Source organism: Vulpes vulpes, chromosome 11 (genome assembly GCF_048418805.1).
Source record: "Vulpes vulpes isolate BD-2025 chromosome 11, VulVul3, whole genome shotgun sequence".
Classification (NCBI taxonomy): Eukaryota; Metazoa; Chordata; class Mammalia; order Carnivora; family Canidae; genus Vulpes; species Vulpes vulpes.
The window spans coordinates 59,212,317-59,231,168 of NC_132790.1; the positions used below are offsets into that span (position 1 = coordinate 59,212,317).

At 43.2% G+C, this 18,852-nt stretch overlaps 1 protein-coding gene across 3 annotated transcripts in view; it reads right to left on the reverse strand.

The window, feature by feature from the left end:
* Positions 1–18,852, reverse strand: part of SCN10A (sodium voltage-gated channel alpha subunit 10) — a 90,326-nt gene that overhangs the window by 46,928 nt on the left and 24,546 nt on the right. For 2 of the 3 annotated variants that reach the window (XM_026000990.2, XM_026000989.2), the window contains exons 6-12: positions 18,373–18,564; positions 17,874–17,940; positions 13,817–13,958; positions 13,479–13,676; positions 12,591–12,761; positions 9,078–9,371; positions 6,630–6,741 (exon numbers count right to left, since the gene is read on the reverse strand). In XM_026000990.2, coding sequence (XP_025856775.1) covers positions 6,630–6,741; positions 9,078–9,371; positions 12,591–12,761; positions 13,479–13,676; positions 13,817–13,958; positions 17,874–17,940; positions 18,373–18,564 — 1,176 coding nt within the window. The remainder of the gene's footprint in view (positions 1–6,629; positions 6,742–9,077; positions 9,372–12,590; positions 12,762–13,478; positions 13,677–13,816; positions 13,959–17,873; positions 17,941–18,372; positions 18,565–18,852) is intronic. The other variant, XM_026000991.2, reaches the window with a different exon arrangement.

An 18,852-nucleotide genomic window follows, 5' to 3' on the forward strand; every position in this document is an offset into this window, starting at 1 on the left:
AAGCAAAGTCAACTAAAGCAAAAGTAAACACATGGGATGACATCAAACAAAAAAAGCTTCTGTACAGCAAAGGAAACCATTAACACAAAAACACAAAAGAAAAGGCAACTTACTGAATGAGAGAAAATATTTGCAAACCATCCATCTTATAAAGAGTTAGGGGCAGCCCCAGTGGCGCAGCGGTTTAGTGCTGCCTGCGGCCCGGGGCGTGATCCTGGAGACCCGGGATTGGGTCCCACATCAGGCTCCCTGCATGGAGCCCGCTTCTCCCTCTGCCTGTGTCTCTGCCTCTCTCTCTCTCTCTCTCTCTCTTTCTCTCTCTGTGTCTCTATGAATAAATAAATTTAAAAAAAGAGTTAGTATCCAAAATATATAAATAACTCCTATAAATCAGTAGCAAAAACCCCCAAATAATCTGATTTTTAAATGCACAGAGGAATTGAATAGACATTTTTCCAAAGAAAACATACAAATGGCCAACAGGTACCTGAAAATGTGCTCACATCACAAATCATCAGGGAAATGCAATTGAAAAGACAATGGGGGATCCCTGGGTGGCTCAGTAGTTTAGCGCCTGCCTTGGGCCCAGGGCCTGGTCCTGGAGACCCGGGATCGAGTCCCACATCGGGCTCCCTGCATGGAGCCTTCTTCTCCCTCTGCCTGTGTCTCTGCCTCTCTCTCTCTCATAAATAAATTTTTAAAAATCTTTAAAAAAGACAATGAGATATCACCTCACACCTGTTAGAATGGCTATCATAAAAAAGACAAGAGATAATGTGTTGTCAAGGATGTGGAGAAAACGGAATCCCATGCACTGCTAGTGGGGATTCAAATTGGTGCAGCCACTGTGGAAAGCAGTAGGAGATTCCTCAGAACATTAAAAATAGAACTATTATGTGATCTAGCAATTCTACATCTGGGTATATATCCAAAGGAAATGAAATCATTACCTCAAAGAGACATCTGCACTCTTCATGTTTATTGCAGCTCTTTTCATAATAGCCAAGATAAGGAAATAATGTAAGAGTCCATCAATAGATGAATGGATAAAGGAGATGTGAGACATACTCACCCACCCATACCCACACCCATACCCACACCCTCCCTACCACACAGGAATATTATTCAGCCATGTAAAAGAAGGAAATCTTGGTGTTTGCCCTCAAACTTTAGGGCATTATGCCAAATGAAATAAATCATATGGTACAAGATAAAAACTGATACTATATGGTATCACTTTTTTGTGGAATCTTAAAAAAGAAAAAATAATGAACATGTGAGGTGTGACAGATGTGTTCATTACCTAAATAGGGAAATCCTTTCACAGTGTACACATGTATCAAATCATCACAACGTATACTTTAAATATCTTATGTTTTTGTCAATTATATCTTAAAAACTGAAAAAAATTCTTTCCAAATAATAAAAAAAGAATGTGCTGCCCCTCTACTTCCAGAAACCACTAAAGGCATCAAAACTGAGAAATAGAAATGCAAAAAATAGGGTTTCTATTTTTGATGAAACATTGTAAAACTCATAAGTTATGTGCCAAGGCTATCAAATACAACATGGGTCAGCCAAGGTGCAGGAGAATTCTCTGAAAGGACACTTGAAATGACAGATATGTAAACTGGCAAAGCATAGTTTTCTAAAGCAGTTGGCACACCTTGGGGGCAAAATCAATGATCTCTAGTTGAAACAAAAACAGGCGCTTCCATAGACCTATTTTGGCACTAAAAGGCACCGGTAGCAGTGTTGCATAAGAAATTTTGTAGATGCCCCGTTATGACAGAAAGCGCCTGTCTGTGAGGTAGGGCAGGGCAAGACTCAGCCTTATAAACAGCCTTATCATTGCTGATCTTGATTGTCTGGGGGGATACAGAGTTTAAGAGAATTGTGTGCAGAAAGTTAATCCAGAAAGAACTTTCTTCCTTTTCTTCTCCTAAATTAAAGAGATGTCCTTCTTCCTTTGACAGTCTCCACTTGTGCATCCTCTCCTGCCACTTCAGGAATCTATGAAATGTTTTCTCTCTTACTTTATCTTCAGTCTTTCCCATTCTCACAGATCCTCCCCATTAGCATGTAAATATGCTTTTTAAAAACTCCATACAAGAAAATGAATAAGCAATGCTACTTACACCCTGGTGACGTTTGCCATCTCCTTCCCTTCACAGGCAAACTTCTGAAAAAGTGGTCTATATACAATATCTCCTCCTCCCACTGCAACTCCCATTCTTCAACCTCCTCTCCTACTCCACCAATCCTCTCTTCTTGGATCACCAAAGATATCCGTGTGACTAAAGCCCCTGGTCTCTTTTTGGACTTGATCTTATTTGATTTTTCTACAGCCCAGCCTCGTTTGACTTTATTCTTCCTGAAGGAATTCAGACTCCTGGGTCTGTGTTGTATTCTTCTGGGTCTTCTTCTGTTTCTGGGCATTCCTTCTCAGCTTCCTCTGTGGGCTCTATCTCTTCTGCTCAGTCACTAAACATAGTTTCTTTAGAACTCTGTCCCAGGTCTTCTCTTCTTATTCTTCCCCTCTATGTCATCTTATCCACTTGTACCTTCCCAAAATTATCATCTACATTTAAACAACTTTCAGATATGTATTTCTAGGTTACCCTCATCTTCTAAGTTCTAGACTCATTTATTCCAAATCTGATGTCCTACTGGAAATCCTTACCTGGATGTCCCAAAGACACCTGAAATCCACTGTGTCCCAGACTTAACTCATGATCTTTCCTCTCATCTTTCCTGAGTAAATCCCCCTAAAATATTCTTTTTATGAATTTTTGCACGGATCCCTTCAGTTGCTTATGCCAGAACCATGTGAATCACCAAGTCCTGAATCTTAGCTCTTAATCCTTCCATTTCCCATCACTACCACTGCCACCACCCAGAGTCCAGGTACAGCTATCTCTCAGCTGGTTTCCTCCCAACCGGTTTCCTTGCCAACACTCTTCCCCTCTTAATTCCATTCTCTACACGTATTCAGAGTAACCTTTACAAAATGCAAATGTAGCTCCCCTGCCTCCAATCCTTTAATGGCACATCATTGCTTTTAGGATGAAGTCCAAAATCCTTAATTTGGTATAGGAAATTCTGTAGGTTTGGCCCTAGTCCATCTCCCCAGCCTTATTATGAGCCCCTGTCTTCCTTGCTATGTTCCTGCCACATCAGGCTTTTTAATTTCTTCAAGTATAATGCTCTACTCTGCTTCAGAGATTTTGCTGTCCTTTCTGCTTGGAATACTTCCCCAACTCCAGACTAAACTTACCATATTTCCTTTAGCATCCTGAACTTCTCCTTCAAGACACCCAGCACCCTGGTAATAACTTGTTCCACGTCCCTGTCTCCCACTCAGCATGAGGGCAGAGACTGGGTTATGCTCACTGCTCTGCTCTGCTTCTGGTCTTCTGGTCTGGACAACTGTCAAGTCTTGTGTGCCAAGCGTAGTGAATTGCTGTGAGCTTAGTGAATTGCCAAGTTCTTATTGGCTGGGGCCAAACTTTCTTAGGCACAATCACTCCCAAAGAGGTGGCCTCTGTAAATCTCATCACAACTCGGACGGTGCCAGTCATTCTTAATGTATTCTGTGAGTGTTGTAGGTATTACTGTCTGACCAGAGAAGATCACAGGTCATCTGTCCTATGTTCAAACAATATTGACCTCTTTGCCTTAATCTAAAGTTGTCTTTACCCAGGTTCTCTTAAAAATGTCAGCGTGTGTCCTGGTTTTCCTACTCTATTCTCACAGCATGTTCCTTAAGAGGAAGTCTGTCTTACTTCAGGATATCTGATCATTCTTTATTTTCTTCTTGTTTATCAGTTCAGGTCATTGTAATTAGCATCATCCCCAAAGGTCACCTTTGTGTATCATTCTCATTCACCATTTATTCAACAATTGTTTGTTGAATCCCTACCATATGCCAAGTACTGCACTTCTAGGTACTGGAAATCTAACTGTGAGCAAAACAGACATATCTCTGCCCTCATTTACAACTGAATAAATAAGAATAGCCAACATCTGCTGAATATTTACTAAGTGCTAGTGGTGGATCTAAGCACTTTACTTATGCTAACTCAATCCTCAAAAAAAAAATTACAAGATAAATACATTTTCACTATTTTACAGGTGAGACAATTGAAGCACAGAACAGTTAATGGAGCTCCAAAGTTGCACAGCTTATCCTAAGTGGCAAAGTCAGGATACAAACCCAGTCAGTCTTAGCTCCAGGGTCTGTATTTTTTTTAAAGATTTATTTATTTACTCATGAGAGACACAGACTGAGAGAGAGAGGCAGAGACATAGGCAGAGAGAGAAGCAGGCTCCTCACAGAGAGCTCAATGCGGTACTTAATCCCGGATCCCAGGATCACGACCTGAGCCAAAGGCAGGCGCCCAACTGCTAAGCCACCCAGGCATCCCAGGGTCTGTATTCTTAACTATTATCCTCTGTTGCTTCTCATCAATTCTGAGACCTCTTCTGTTCTTACCTTAGTTGGGATGTGTTTAGAACACTCATTTTGTTAATTCTTGTCTCATTCCTGCAAAATTCATTGCATTTGCCATTCATCTGTCTGGAACTCTCCCCTCGGTTCTGAATCCCTAATTTCATTCAGATTACTGGTATCTTTAGGGAGAATGGTCTTCTGCATCCACCTTATCTGAAATAGCCCCTCTGTAGTCCTCTACCCTCCTTCCCTACTTTATTTTTTCTCCTACTTCTTATCACTACATGAATATCTATTTGTGTTTATTAACTGTATACCCTGGCCCCTAGAATGTAGATTTCAAGTGTGCAGGCTTCTATCTTGTTCACCACTGAATTTCCTGCACCAGAATAAAGCCAGGCATATAGCAGGTGCTCAACAAATGCCTGTAGAAGAGTTAATAAATGAAGAAAAAAAAAAAAGAGGAGGAGGAAGCTTGATAGTTCTGGGGAATAAATGAAAAAGCAAGCTGTTTGTATTTAACATTAACTGTTTGATGGCTAAGAGCAAAAAGATAAAAGAATCCAAGCAACCCACCTGGTCAAGAGAAAAATCACAGACACAATAGCATGGTTATGTTCTACACAGCCATGAAAAATGTTAGACATACAGACACTACTACAATGAAAAGCTATTTTAAAATAATTATCAATGAGGAAAAATAATGAGAGAATGTGTGCACACTGTTGTTACTGAAATGTGCACACATTTTACAAAATACAAAATCACATACGCAACAAATATAACTTAATGGTCCCCCGCCCCCATAATTGAGTTCAATATATACTGCAGGTTCCCAACCTGGGGATCTTGTTTTAGTTAATTCAATGTCTGTTACTACTTCACTATCTGAAGTTGTGTCTGAGTTTTGGAGGGCTCAGTGTTCACCAACAGTGGAGTGTTGAGCTTGTCCTTGGTCATTGCCAAGTGTATTTTACTCAAATCATCGTAGTTCCCATGTGGTCTCTGGTAGGAGAGCCGCAGAGATGGCTAGTCCCTCTTTGCCTCTCACTTTCCTCCTTCTCCAGCCCTCAATGGGGGCAAGGTCATTATCCAGCTACTCTCCTGCCATGCGGGCCACAGGGCACTCTGTGGGTCTGCTCCAGGCCTTCTCTACCCAGGTAGGCTATCTGCTTGCTTTACTGTATAATTTCTGTGCTATACTGGGTATGTGGGTCTTTTCCTAAGACTTGCCTACTCTCATTTCACCTAGAAAGTAAGGCATGGATTGGTTCTACTTTCAAATCCCTCCAACATCTTTTGTTGTTGTTTCTTTCTTTGTCTCATCATGCCCTCCCCCACAGTTAAGATTCAGCCCAAGACTGGGAGGGGAGCACACAGAGCTCTTTCTCAGAAACACACCAGCATCCAAGCTCCCTCTCCTTCTTTCACCCCAGTATGTGTTAAATTTGTCTAGGGGAGGCAAGTAACTGGAGAGGATAAAGGCCATATTTTCCATACCCTGAGGTAAAAATAAAACCTGGATAGGAAGACAGGTCTTACACTCAGGGTAAGGAGGATGCAGTCATGTTCTTTGGGAACTTGAGTGTCAGGTGGCCATGAACCAGTGCCATTCCTCCAGCTCCTAGTTTGGTGTAAGCAATTGGAACACATCCCTGAGGAGGCTAAGTGGATTCCCATCTGATTGATGGAATCCTGAATTAACAAGAATTTAGTTAAATTGACTGATTAATTTACTTAAATTATCTTCCAATGCTCAGCATAATGGGAGCTTGAGACAAAAACTAAGTTAAACCATAAAAGTTACAACCATGAAAAATGACAGGATAATTTTGCTGTATTTGAAAATTAAGGACTGTAAAATTTCTTGCATACCTGAGGTAGCTTGAAATTCTCTGGTGCCTGCCAGATCTCTTTCTCAAATTTAGTTTTGTGAATACATATGAAACGAGGGCATTAAAAACCTATGGGATTCTATTGTTTTTGAAAAAATTATCCATTTTCAAAAAAACACAGTGATAAAGGGTAACTGGAACCAAGGGCATAAAAAGGAGCAATATTTAGGATCCCAGGACACAGATGTGTGGCATCTTTGACTCAGATTTGGGGCATCTCCTCTGCTGCTCAAATGCAGACTCATTGTAGCGCAGTGGATGTTCCAATGAGTGGTACTTACCTTCGAGGACAGAAGTCATGATGCTGACCACACTCATTGCCCTTTGGGCTGGGAAAGGTTCATTCAAGTATTCTGCTGATAAGAAAGTCTTCTTCTGTCCTGCATCAAATGCCTGCTGGGACACAAACAGTCAGGATACTCCCCCAACCTAAAGTCATCATGGCAAAGACAGGTCACTCAGCCTCTTATTGGCCAGTCTTGTGTGGTCTCAAGTTGCCTGGTGAAGCTACAATCCTCTGCAGTTTTGCTTTGGGAAACGGGGCTGTTTCTTGAGCTTGATGTAAAAGCTTAGGCATGAGGACCAGGACACAGAGTTAGGGGTGCAAGCACAGCCTAGGTTTGTAGCTAACACTATAACCTGGCCTCATCTGAGGTTTTGCAAACTCCTGCCTAAGGACAGGTCCCTGGGTAGGAGGGTGAGGATGAGGCTGTCTCAAGGGTCTCTGAGGTTTCTACCCAAGGTAATTGAGAGCTGCAGGAGCAGTTGGCTAGGCAGTCATTTCAAGACTTTGTCTGCTCTGTGCATATGGGGTTCACTAAACTAAACTCTCCAGGACAGGATTTCTTGACCTCCTTTCTAATAATACTATTTCCCTCCCCAGCATACAACCCAGTTCTAAACTCCACACGGTCCTTTTCTTTCTGAGGGAATATTTGAGTGTCTTGATTCTCCAGTGTTAGTTGTCTGACACTATCCTTTGAGCCTTCCCTCTTTGGGCCTTCACTGGAAGCTCCATCTGGGTTCTGTGCCACTAACTTTTGTCACACACTACCCTAGATGTGGGGAGTGTGGGGCCCAAAGCAGCTGATTCAGCGCTGCACAACCATTCAGAATTCAAATCCGACAAGCATTTATTAAGCACCTGCCATAGGTGAAGCTTATAGGTATATAGTAAGTGCCTTTAATACATATAAAGAACATTCAGAAAGTTTTCAATAACGAGGACTCAACAAGAGATGCTAGCAGCTATTGTTATTTGTCAGATGCATGTGTATCAATGCAGGTCATTTATGATTCCATTTAACCCTTCAGCTATTTAGAAACCTTTTTAATGGGAGACTTGGGGGCTTGAAGAATTTAAGGGACTTGTTACAGATAACTTGGTTGGTAGATGGCACACCTATGATTGAAACCTACATCCATGCAACACAGAAGGGCTTACAGAGTTAAGTAATTTAACTAAAATGAATCAAAGTCAGAATATCTAGGAAAGTAGTAATCTAAGAATAAATTCTTGAATGAGTGTTTTCTAGAGTGTTAAAGCACCTCTCTGTGTTGGTGAATTCTCCTTTGGCTCCTGGAGACCCACTCTCCACCTTTTCTACCCTGCTTTGTGCCCAGGGAGGGTGGTCTGTACAAGCAGCATCACCCTTATCCTCTCATTATGGTCGGGCTTGGCCAATGGGAGGCACAGACAGAAGATCTGAGTCTGGAAGGAAAGAGAAGGCTGTCACCTGTGTTCTTCCCTGCTGGGCTGTGGCTGGGTAGTGGTTGTGATCTTCCGCATGGTTCGTAAGTTCTGTTGGGCCACCCAGCTCTTGCTGGGTTCTGGTTCTGGTCCTTTCTCTCACCTCTTCAGCCTAAGCATGTAACAGCTCCCCACTGTTGCCCATCTTTCTGTGCTTCACTGTCCCTTCTTAGTTCAGAGCCTAGTATACACTTCTGTAAATACTTCAATAAACTGTCCCCACTTCAATAAACTGCTGGGATCACATGGCATCCAGTCAGAGATGGAGCTATGGTAATCCTGTAGAACTTAGCCAAGTCAGTAGAGCAATATCATGGTCAGTTTACAAGTCTGTTTGCAAACTGCTCTGTGTCCCTGACTAGCCAGAGAGGGCAAATGAAAAACACTAGAAACATCATTACTGAAACTAAAGGGAGAGCTCAAATTAAATCACAGCTCTCAATGCAATAAGGAGTCCCTGGTTTGCCATTGTACTCTGCCATTATTCTATTAAGAGTGCTTGCCAGTTAGTTGCTCTTGCTTAATTTGTACATTTTGGCAAGTTATTGCTTCTCTGAGTAAAGCAAGGAATACTTTGCTTCTGCTAATATCTGTTTGGGGCACCAACCAAGATTTCTCTGGATCTTGTGTGCTAAGCCCAGTATAGTTTACACAGAGCTATAGGCAGAAAGAGCAGAACCCTCTATTTTTCTTATATTCGCCCAGGAAACAAGCAGGCCTGTCTCTAAAGCCGTGATAGTGAGTGGGGAGAGAGGAACACTGAAAAAAAAAAGGGGGATCAACTGGAAAACAATTTGTATTTATGTACTACAGATTAAACCAGAAAACCTCTTTGAGCTCAGGTTTAACCTGTCTGTAAAATGGGGGTAGTTGGGAAATGTTAGTGTTGCCTAAAGGACCCTTCCATGAGTGACACTCAGGTTTTCTTGGCCTCTTCCTAAGGGCAGCCCAAAAGAGTATGGAGCACTGACAAACTTACCGAGACTTCGATGCCTCCAGGGGCAAGCTCACCAGTGGGCAATGTGGAGTGTCCATCTTCTCCATGTCCTGAGCCAGGGTTAGAGGGTTGAGGCAGTGGACTCCTTAGGAGGGGGCCTTGCTGGCTGGTACCTCCACCCAGCAGCAGGGAGCCCCGATGGCTCTCACGGTCTCCAGGAAAGACTCCATCATCTGTGACCCCATCAGGGAATGAGGTATCCAGGCAAGGGGTACGGAAATGGAACACACTGCCATGACTAGCTCTGCGTCTTCCAGAAGTGAGGCCTAGGAAAGACTGGGCATTGTCCCAAAGGAGTAAGAGATAAAGGCAGGCTGGAAGCTCATCCTGCAGGCAAATTTGGAGCTCAATACTTCCTCCACTCATTCCCATCTCCCAGACCTTATTCTTATGAACTTCCAAAAGAAAATTAAAGACACAGATCTAAGGGGTATTCTAGATAAATATGGGAAAAGAACCAGGGAGATGCATATTTTTGACATATCCTGGGAGAAGTCCAGGAGAGATGAGAGATCACAGGGTGCTTAATATCAGCAAACAGGTCATGATGGCCAAGGATGTCAGAAGTCAACCTTGTCACCTCGAGAGATAAGCTCTTTACAGCCTTTGCCCATAGGGTTGGACAAATTTGTCTTAAATTCCCAGCTATACATGTAAGGCTGAGACCTAAGGAGACTATTAAGCACACCAATACTGGAACAAGTCTGGTAAATGGTTGTTGAATGAACAAGTGCACTTTATTGTCTGAAAATTAGGTTCTGCAATTCATTAGATACAGCCTATATAAATGTGAGAGTTTGTGTTGCAAAGGAGGAGACAAGAGCTTTGTAATGTAATGAGCTTCCAGGATCCCTTGAGGGAAACTTTGAATAGTCAACAATGAGGAGATTGAAGGGAGAGTTACAGCTTAATTTCCTGGAAGAATAATGCCATTCCTCCAAATCAATAAACATTTCCCATCAAAATCTCCCGCTGAGAGAAATGTGAGGCTTACAGTTGCCAGAGGAAAGGAGCTAATTCACACACCCAGAGTCCCTGGAGCCTGGGTTGGCTAGTACCCATGACCATGGTAGGAGCTTGACCATAACAAGTTATCAGTTCTGTCCTAGGCCATGTGAAGTATTTCTGAAGATCTACACTCTTTCCAGCAAACTCTGATCATACTGCTGAATATTTCCCCCTTCCTTAATTTCTTTTATTTACTAAACTACTGGATTTGGGATGTCTTGTACATTAGAGTCCTCCTTACTTATCCCCCTATCCACAGAACTGAAGTGTTTTTTCTGGTTTATTTGGGACCCAATCCTGTTTAGCAACTATTGTTGCAATCTCAGTATTATAAACAGAGCACTCTTTACCTAGAATATATGTCCAAGGGTTATGGAACTCATAAAAAATCCACAAATCCATCCCACATTTGAAGAAGCAGATCTCGCAAATCTTTATTAAAAATGATATGTCTGAGTTATTTGCAGTTGGACACTAAGCAAACCAATGAAAAAACTGGAAGATTTTGGTCCCATATTTGACAGGTAGTGTTTCCCTGGCCACCAGTTAATATTTCAGAATTAACCTACTTGACAAATGGTGGGCAATGACCTCTGAATCTAAGCATTAGACTTGCCTTAAAATTCCTCATCCAAGCAGAACAACTGGTGACCTGTGGTTTCCCTGAAACCCTTGCTGTGTCTCTCCTAGGTGTTACCGCCAACCTCTCACTTATTGCTGTTGGTTGGAAAATGGCTTTATATAAAAACTGCTTATGGTCTATTTACTACATGAACTCACCTAGGAAAAGAGGAAGGGGATACCTCCTTGAATGAATTCCAGTCCATTAGTGAGCATTAAAGAAGTATCCAAATGGTGCTTCCCTTCCTTTGCAGAAACATATTCTTTTAGGCCTGAGAAATACTCCTCCTCCCCTCCCCTGCAGTCCTCAATTACTGGAGGAACCCCTTCTCACTATTTGCTACTCATTTCAATTATTTCCTTCTCCATGAAGCCTTTCCTAATACACTTCCACCCCCATAAGAGAGGGTATTGCCCCTTCTATCCCCCAAACACCATGTATATTCCTTTAATATAATACATAACATGTAGCTGTTTTTATATCTGCCTTCTCCACTAAAGGAAGTCCTTGGGAAATGGCCTGTGTTTTAGTTGTATCTTTTTATACCATGCACCTAATATTGTTGAATTAACAAGACACTGCTCCTCTTTTGTCCATTTGATGGTAAATCTAGTTGGAGAGATGAATACATATACACCAAACAATTATTGGACATCCAGGTGCTAATCTATGTGGGACTGACTGAATGAGGAGAACTAAATGCCAATTCACAGTATCATTGACATTTCCATGGAAGCTGTGATTCATCCCGTTCTGTGATTGTCAGAGCCCTAGTCAAATCCCCTCTGAAATGTCTTCTGACCTGTACCCTGTGTATGTCAGGTGCTGCTCAAAAGAAGCAGAGCAAGGAAGGGAAAGGCAAAGAATCTGATAAATGCTGAAGTGCGTATGTCACTGAGACCAGTGTGCATGTGGGCATGTCTGTGTACATATAGGCACACAGAGTCTGGGGATTGTAGACTGTGTTATAAAAAGTAGAACATCCTTCAGATGAGCACAGGAGAAGAGATTGAGAGGGAAGCGAGGGTTAGGAGGCCTGAAAAATAGCTATGTAGATCCCCTTTTCCATACTATTAGTGTGGGAACTATTCTTCCATAAAGGGGTTATCATCTCTAAGTAAGGTCTCTGGAAAGGGCATGTTTGGGGTACACAGGATTTTCAAGGGAGAGAGATGTGGTTGGAGGAAACATGTTGAGTATAGGGAGTGGGACATAGAAGACTTGAGTAGTGAGCAGAATTGTTACAGAGTTGAAAGTGAGGTACTGAAGTTATTCCTAGGCTGGACTGCGTCACTGAGATGGGTCCGGAATCTTCTGTCCCAATAACAAGTGAGTTTGGGTTTTGGGCGCTGAGGCGTGAGATCAGACAGAAGCTTGTAAATGATTTCAGCACCTCGGACAGAATTGCAGGTCAGACTGTTAGGAGAAGGCTAACTCTTGATGCCCACAGGTCCATGGACAACTCAAGGTCAGTGTGTCGATATGGGCTCACTACTTTCCCTACAAACCTGGATTCTTCCTCCAGTGCTCCTGCCCTAGAATCACCACCCATCTAATTACCCAACTCTGAAAACTAGGAGTCATTTTGGACTCCTCTCTCCTTTTTCCACATTCCACAGTCCCAGTCTTACTGTCTCCTACCCCCAGTAAAAGTCATAATCCACCCCCCTTTCCACGTCCATAACACCCCTGTTAGGCCACCATTTGGTGGTTGGAGGGAGTGTGTTGTCTGGATTACTATAACATCCTCCTAACCTTTGTGCCTCCAGCTGTCTCCCTGCTACAAATGTCTTCCCACTCCAACCTATTGTCCATAGCAGCTGCAAAGGTGGGTAATCTTTAGAGCACAAACTTGAACCCTTTACCATTCTGCGTTGGTTGTAAGGATCAGATTGAGGTGATTTGTTGTCATCTGTGGAGCCCTCTGACACCCTTGGTTTCATTCTGTGCATTCTCTCACTGGCATTTTTGGAGGGTAAAGGTGAGCCATTATAGGAATGGAGAGAGGCTGTGTCAATCCCCAGCGCTGCCAGCACCTGAAGAAAGAGAACAGCAACTGCAGCCAACAGTATGTGATTAAACTTAGCATGAATGTGTCCCTCAGACAGGGTTTCACAGAGGTGAGGGCATCTAAAACAGAGAAGGTCAGGATTAGAACCTGGGTGGTGGTGGGATTGAGGCATGACAGGAAGAGCTCCCTCTGAATCAATCTCTTTCATTCACACCCTGTAGTATGCCCTGCTGAAGCCCTGCCTAAATCCATTTTACCAGGTCAGTGCACTTATCTTCCAGCTGCTTGGGTGTTAGCTGCTAATGGATCACAGCTACGGTATTCTGTAGAATATTTCCTTTGACTGTACACTTGGCTGGGGTGGGTATGGGGGTACAAAAGGCCAACCCTCTTGCCTCAAGATACAGCTAACTTTGTGGTACAAGTCATATTCCAGAGCTCTGATGGGATCAGGCTGAAGGTCATCTCTAGCTGAGGCCACTTTCTTATTTAATTCTTCTCCAGTCCCATCCTACTTCTTTCCCTCTCCCTTTTCTGAGAGCATCTCTCAATAAATCATTTGCACAAGATCATTATTCAGGTTCTGTTTTGAGAAAACCTGACCTACGATGGTCCTTAAGGTATGATGAATCTTCTTATAGTTCCCTAGAATGACAGCCTTAATCTCAGTGCCTTGTCCAGACCTCTGCCCAAGAATGTGCAGCCTTCAATAGACTTCACAAAGCATCCACCTCTCACAGACCTCTTGCTCCTTCCGGAGCATCTCCAGGGTCTCTTGAAATGTCTTCTCCTTGGCTTCAATTTCATCAATGGTTGCCTGGTTCTGCTCCTCATATGCCATGGTGACCACAGCCAAGATCAAATTGACCAGGTAGAAGGATCCCAAGAAGATGACAAGCACAAAAAAGACCATATACATTTTCCCAGATGCCCTCAGGGTCTACAGATTCAAGAGAAAGGAGATCTGTATTCAGAGTCAATGGGCCCCTGATGTTGCCAATCTCCTCCAGGAAAAATGTAAGCATGCATCTGACTCCCCAGCCTCCAACCAAGTCTGTAGGGGGACATGCAGACCAATACCTGCTGGTAGAGGCGTTCCCAGGAATCCTGTGTCATGAGGCGGAACAGTGACAAGAAAGCCCAAGCAAAGGAATCAAAGCTGGTGTAGTTAAAATCTGGGTTGTCAGATGTTTTAAGACAGAGATAACCTTTAGGGCAGTGGCTGTAGCAAGAATAGAGAAGGTCATCAATTGCAGAGTCCCCCTACTTACTGGGGCCAAGGCAGCCCAGGGCTATAGGAAGATCATAAGGTTTAAGTCAAAGACTGGAGTTCAAGGCCTGGCCCCCCTCTTGTTAGCTGGATGACCTTGATTTCTTTAAGGTTCAATTTTTCTTGTCCATTTTTTTTTTAAAGAATTTATGTATTTATTTGAGAGAGAAAGAGAGCATGAGGGGGGTAGGGTCAGAGGGAGAAGCAGACTCTCTGCTGAGCAGGGAGCCTGACTCAGGTCTCCATTCTGGGTCTCCAGGATCATGACCTAAGTCAAAGGCAGATGTTTAACTGACTGAACCACTGAGGCATTCCTCTCTTGCCCACTTAAATGGGGATGAAAATACTTTCTTTTTTTTATCTAATAAATTTATTTTTATTGGTGTTCAATTTGCCAACATACAGAATAACACCCAGTGCTCATCCCGTCAAGTGCCCCCCTCAGTGCCCGTCACCCATTCACCCCCAGCCCCCGCCCTCCTCCCCTTCCACCACCCCTAGTTCGTTTCCCAGAGTTAGGAGTCTTCCATGTTCTGTCTCCCTTTCTGATATTTCCTACCCATTTCTTCTCCCTTCCCCTCTATTCCCCTTCACTATTATGAAAATACTTTCATTTCGGAGTTTCATGCAGAGGAGAGTGGCCTGAGAAGACTAACTCACTGTCCAGATAAGATCCCATAAGGTGGCAGATTCTTTTCAAGTTCACAACAGGGGAGGGAGAGTCAGTATCAATAATGCAGACCTAAAACCTGAGCTGTTTGGCATCATCTCCCAAGATGTCCATCAAAGGAGGACTCACTTTAGTCAAGTTCACTCACCAATTATATCTAACAGTGAAAACAACACTTTCCACTTACTGAGCACTTACTGTGTGCCTCTCTGTCTCTCCTAAGTGCTTTACAAATGCTATAAATTAAACATCTTAACCATCCTTTCTTACAGATGTGGAAGCTGAGGTTCAGAGAAAAGAAGTCAGTTGCCAATGTATTTATTCAAAAGGAGAAATATAACTGTCAAGTAGCCTATGAAGACTGACTTATGGAGGAAGGCCAAATTGAAGATGACCACATGTGAATATTGGGATGGGCAGTGCTGGACTGACTCTTCACTGTCTCATGATAAAGGAGTAAGTTGATGTCAAGAAGTATCTTTAAGCTCAAGGAATGTGAGGTACTCTCACCTACCCCAGGGGGATGGCTTTGCTGAGAAAACAGTAAGGCTTTGTTTGTAGTTTGGGATTCTACTACTCCAGCATGCCTCCACTAACACCAATCCCTGGGACTATCCTTATTCCAGACTTCCATGCAAACACACAATCCTGGGACCCATACAATTGATTAGGGTCCCAGCAACTTAACAATAATTAATCCCAATTCTATCTTCAATCTTGGTTGGAGATTTGTGAGTTCCTAGACTCTCTAGACCCACACTGAAAGACAGACAGTCTTTTGGTTTGCTCTCCGAAGGAGAGAGTCAATCCATTACTTCAGGTTTTCTAGTTAACTCTGAGGGTAGCCTTATTTCTATGTCTCCCATTAAACCCCACCACAGCTGCTACACTCAACAATGAACTGCTCTGAGAATTAAATGAGACCACAGTATAAAGCTTCTCTCATAGTGCCTTCAGTATAGGAAATATTATATGCAAATTGCAAGCTAAAACTCCTGCTGTTTTTAACCTGAAGTGACCAAAAGAATGGGCTGGAAGAATACATGTGAAAGAATGCTGGAAATCATTAAGTGTTTCCTAGTACTTGTTCTCTACCATGGGATTTTCCTCCCATAGTGCCACGGATCAGTGTGGACCTTAGCTCAGGGCTCTGGCTTCTCTGTGGCCTAGCACAGAACCCAGGTTCCATCTTCACAGTATGCCCTTTGGGGCTCACTCTACCAGCCATCCTGAGTTGGCCTCTTTGGCCATTGGAGCCCTATCCTCCTATCCAGGAGATAAAGGATCTCCTGGCCAGGACCTGACCAGCAGGATGTCTAGCCTCTTTTGGAGCTGGGCTGTGGGGCCATGGGTGGACTCCACAACTTCACCACAAACAGTGCTTAGGCTACTCTGGAGCCATTGCCATGAGAAATGCCATTATCCAGACAGGAAAAACAAAACAAAACAAAACAACCATTGAGGGAGCCTTTGAATTAGATTTAAGTCAAAAACAAACTGACATCAGAACAGTTCTATCTCTGAAACAAAGAACCAAATGCTAAGTGCATTTGTGAAGAAAGAAGGCAAGGAGCCTATGTTGATCAAATTCTCAGCTCTGAGATTGTTTTTCTAGTGAGCTGATTAAGTCAAAGCTCCATGCAGGTCCTTCCCAGCTCCACTTGGACAGTCTGGGCTTGTTAGCCATTCAGGAATTGGGGTCATATGGGCTCAGGGCCCCAGAGCCCCACCATGAAGATGGGAAAGATGAGGCTTGCTGATCTATTGCCTGCACTCTTTTTGCTCATGCTTGCTCCAGTGATCAAAGCAGCAGGCAGGCTTGAGGGGATCCCTACCCCTCTGCTTTGTCTCACATTCTTCTGCCACCTGGAATGACCTCCATCCAAACCATCTCTTGTTCAACCAAGCTGGAGACATCCAGCTGTCCTTTAGTGCTCACCTCAACTACCACCTCCAGGAAACCTTCCCTGATCTCCTGCCTTGCCTCCCACCATCACCTCACTGTGTCTCTTCAGCACATGGAGCATCTAGCATAACACTGCTTCTTCACAGGATAGCATCTTTATGTATATGCATCAGAGCTCACAAACTGGCAGCTTGCAGGCTGAATTTGGCTTGCAGAAATATTTTGTTTGGCCCACAATATGTAGACATTTTTTTGAATTGGTAGCCAATGTTTGTAGTTGGGAGATTTCACATAAAAATCTGAATTCTTTGTCTTTCTTTTAAAAGTTAAGAGAGCTGGAAACAGTGGACCCACATTTCCACCTGGCAACTGAAAGCTAGACTGAGTAGTGGCTAGCCCTTTTAAATGGGGCACAAAGTATATCATTGCCCCATTCCCACCCAGTCTAATCCTCTCACTTGTTATGTATCTGGCCTCTGTAAGATTTTGAAATGGTAAAGTCTGATGCACATGTTTCTTCCCCTGTCATATGTGGATAACAAAATCCACGTTGTGGAGTTGTGATGATTATATGTAGAGCATTTGACATAAAATATATTTAATATATATTAGTTCCTTCCTGGAGCAGATTGCTTGCCCAAATGGCCACAACTATTCTCTTACCTGTATCCATACCCCTTTGCCATAAGATTGCTGCAACTCCTCCAGTCAAGAGGTAAACTTTATCTCCCCATACCTTGTATTTGCATTGGCCTGTGACTTGCTTTGGTCAAGAGAATGCAGTAGAAGTGACATTGTGCCAGTTCTAAATCTAGGTTTCAAGAGACCTTGCACACTTCTACTCTTTCTCTTGGAGCCCTGCCTCTGCCCTTGAGAACAAGACCAGGCTAGCCTAGTGGGAGATGAGACCACATGGAACAGAAAAGCTGCCCCAGCTGAGACTGTCCTAGATCAGCTGGCCCCCTGTTAATCTGTCCATTGTTTGCAGTAGTATGATTAAACTCAGACAATGCCAGAGCACCAGGTTGATCTCAGTTCAACATACTAATATGCAGAATCTGAGCTAAATGAATGACTAGTGTTTTAAGTCACAAAATCTTAGGACTGTTTGTTACATAGCAAAAGCTAACTCCTACACTCCCTCCCCCATGAGCCTGGGATGGCAAAAGCCATGACTTATTGATTTCTACATCGTCCTTGGGACCTGCAAACCAGTCTCTATCCAGAAAGTGATAATGAAAAAATAAAAGACTGCTGGGCACTGGTACTTTGTTATGGGTTGAGCACTCACCCTGCATCAGATCCATTGCCACACAGTAAGGGATCTGAAGTGCCAGGCTTGTTATAGTAGAAATCTGCAGACGAAAAGAAGAAATGAAAGCCATGAATGTAGTTCTGAACCCTCTAGCTAAAGCCTTGTGTGATGAAGGCAACACCTTCTAAGTCTTCTGTCTGAGCAGTGTGTGTTTCCTTGGCCATGTGCTTTTAGTAGGCATGCTGGAACATTTGGGAGGGAAAAGTCATATCTGGGAAGAGAAGAGCTGAACAGTGACTTTAGCTGAGCCTGTCATAGCAGAATGACTTGCCCTTAGGTTTATAGCTCATTTCCTTGTGAGAGGGACATTGGACAACAGAAAATGGGGCCCCAAAAGTAAAACACAGCTCAGGAAAAGCATTTCAGTAGGGAAGAAGAATCAAAATATATTTCTATATAGAAAAAAAAATATATGCAGGGATGTCACACCCCTTGCCAACCAGACCTTCGTCCCTATGGCAGAAATTCCACTCTTGTTTTCCGTAAGAGGAGTAATTGCCCGTTTCATTGAGAGCTGCACAATTCTTGACACATTTGTTCTTGAGGTTGCCCTTGAAGAGCTGTAGGCCCACCAGGGCAAAGACACTCAAGCAGAAGACAGTGAGGATGGTCACATCTGCCAGTTTCCTCACTGAGTGGATCAGAGCTCCCACAATGACCTTCAGCCCTGCGGGAAGATGACAGCAACACTACCATGTGGATGAGGTAGCACACACAGAGCATACACATATGCTCGGCATGCCTGCATATTAACCATCCTATCCTTTCACTATATATAGGTGTGAGTTACTTTACAAACTTTAGGGCAGTTCTAAGCACAGTTTGTCGCTTGAACCTTGTGATAACCCTGAGATAGAGGCAGAGATTATTGTTCCATTGTAAGGATGAGACAACTGAGACCCAGGTGATATATTCTTTATCACTGTAAAGCTATTAAACGTCTGGCAGTGGTGAT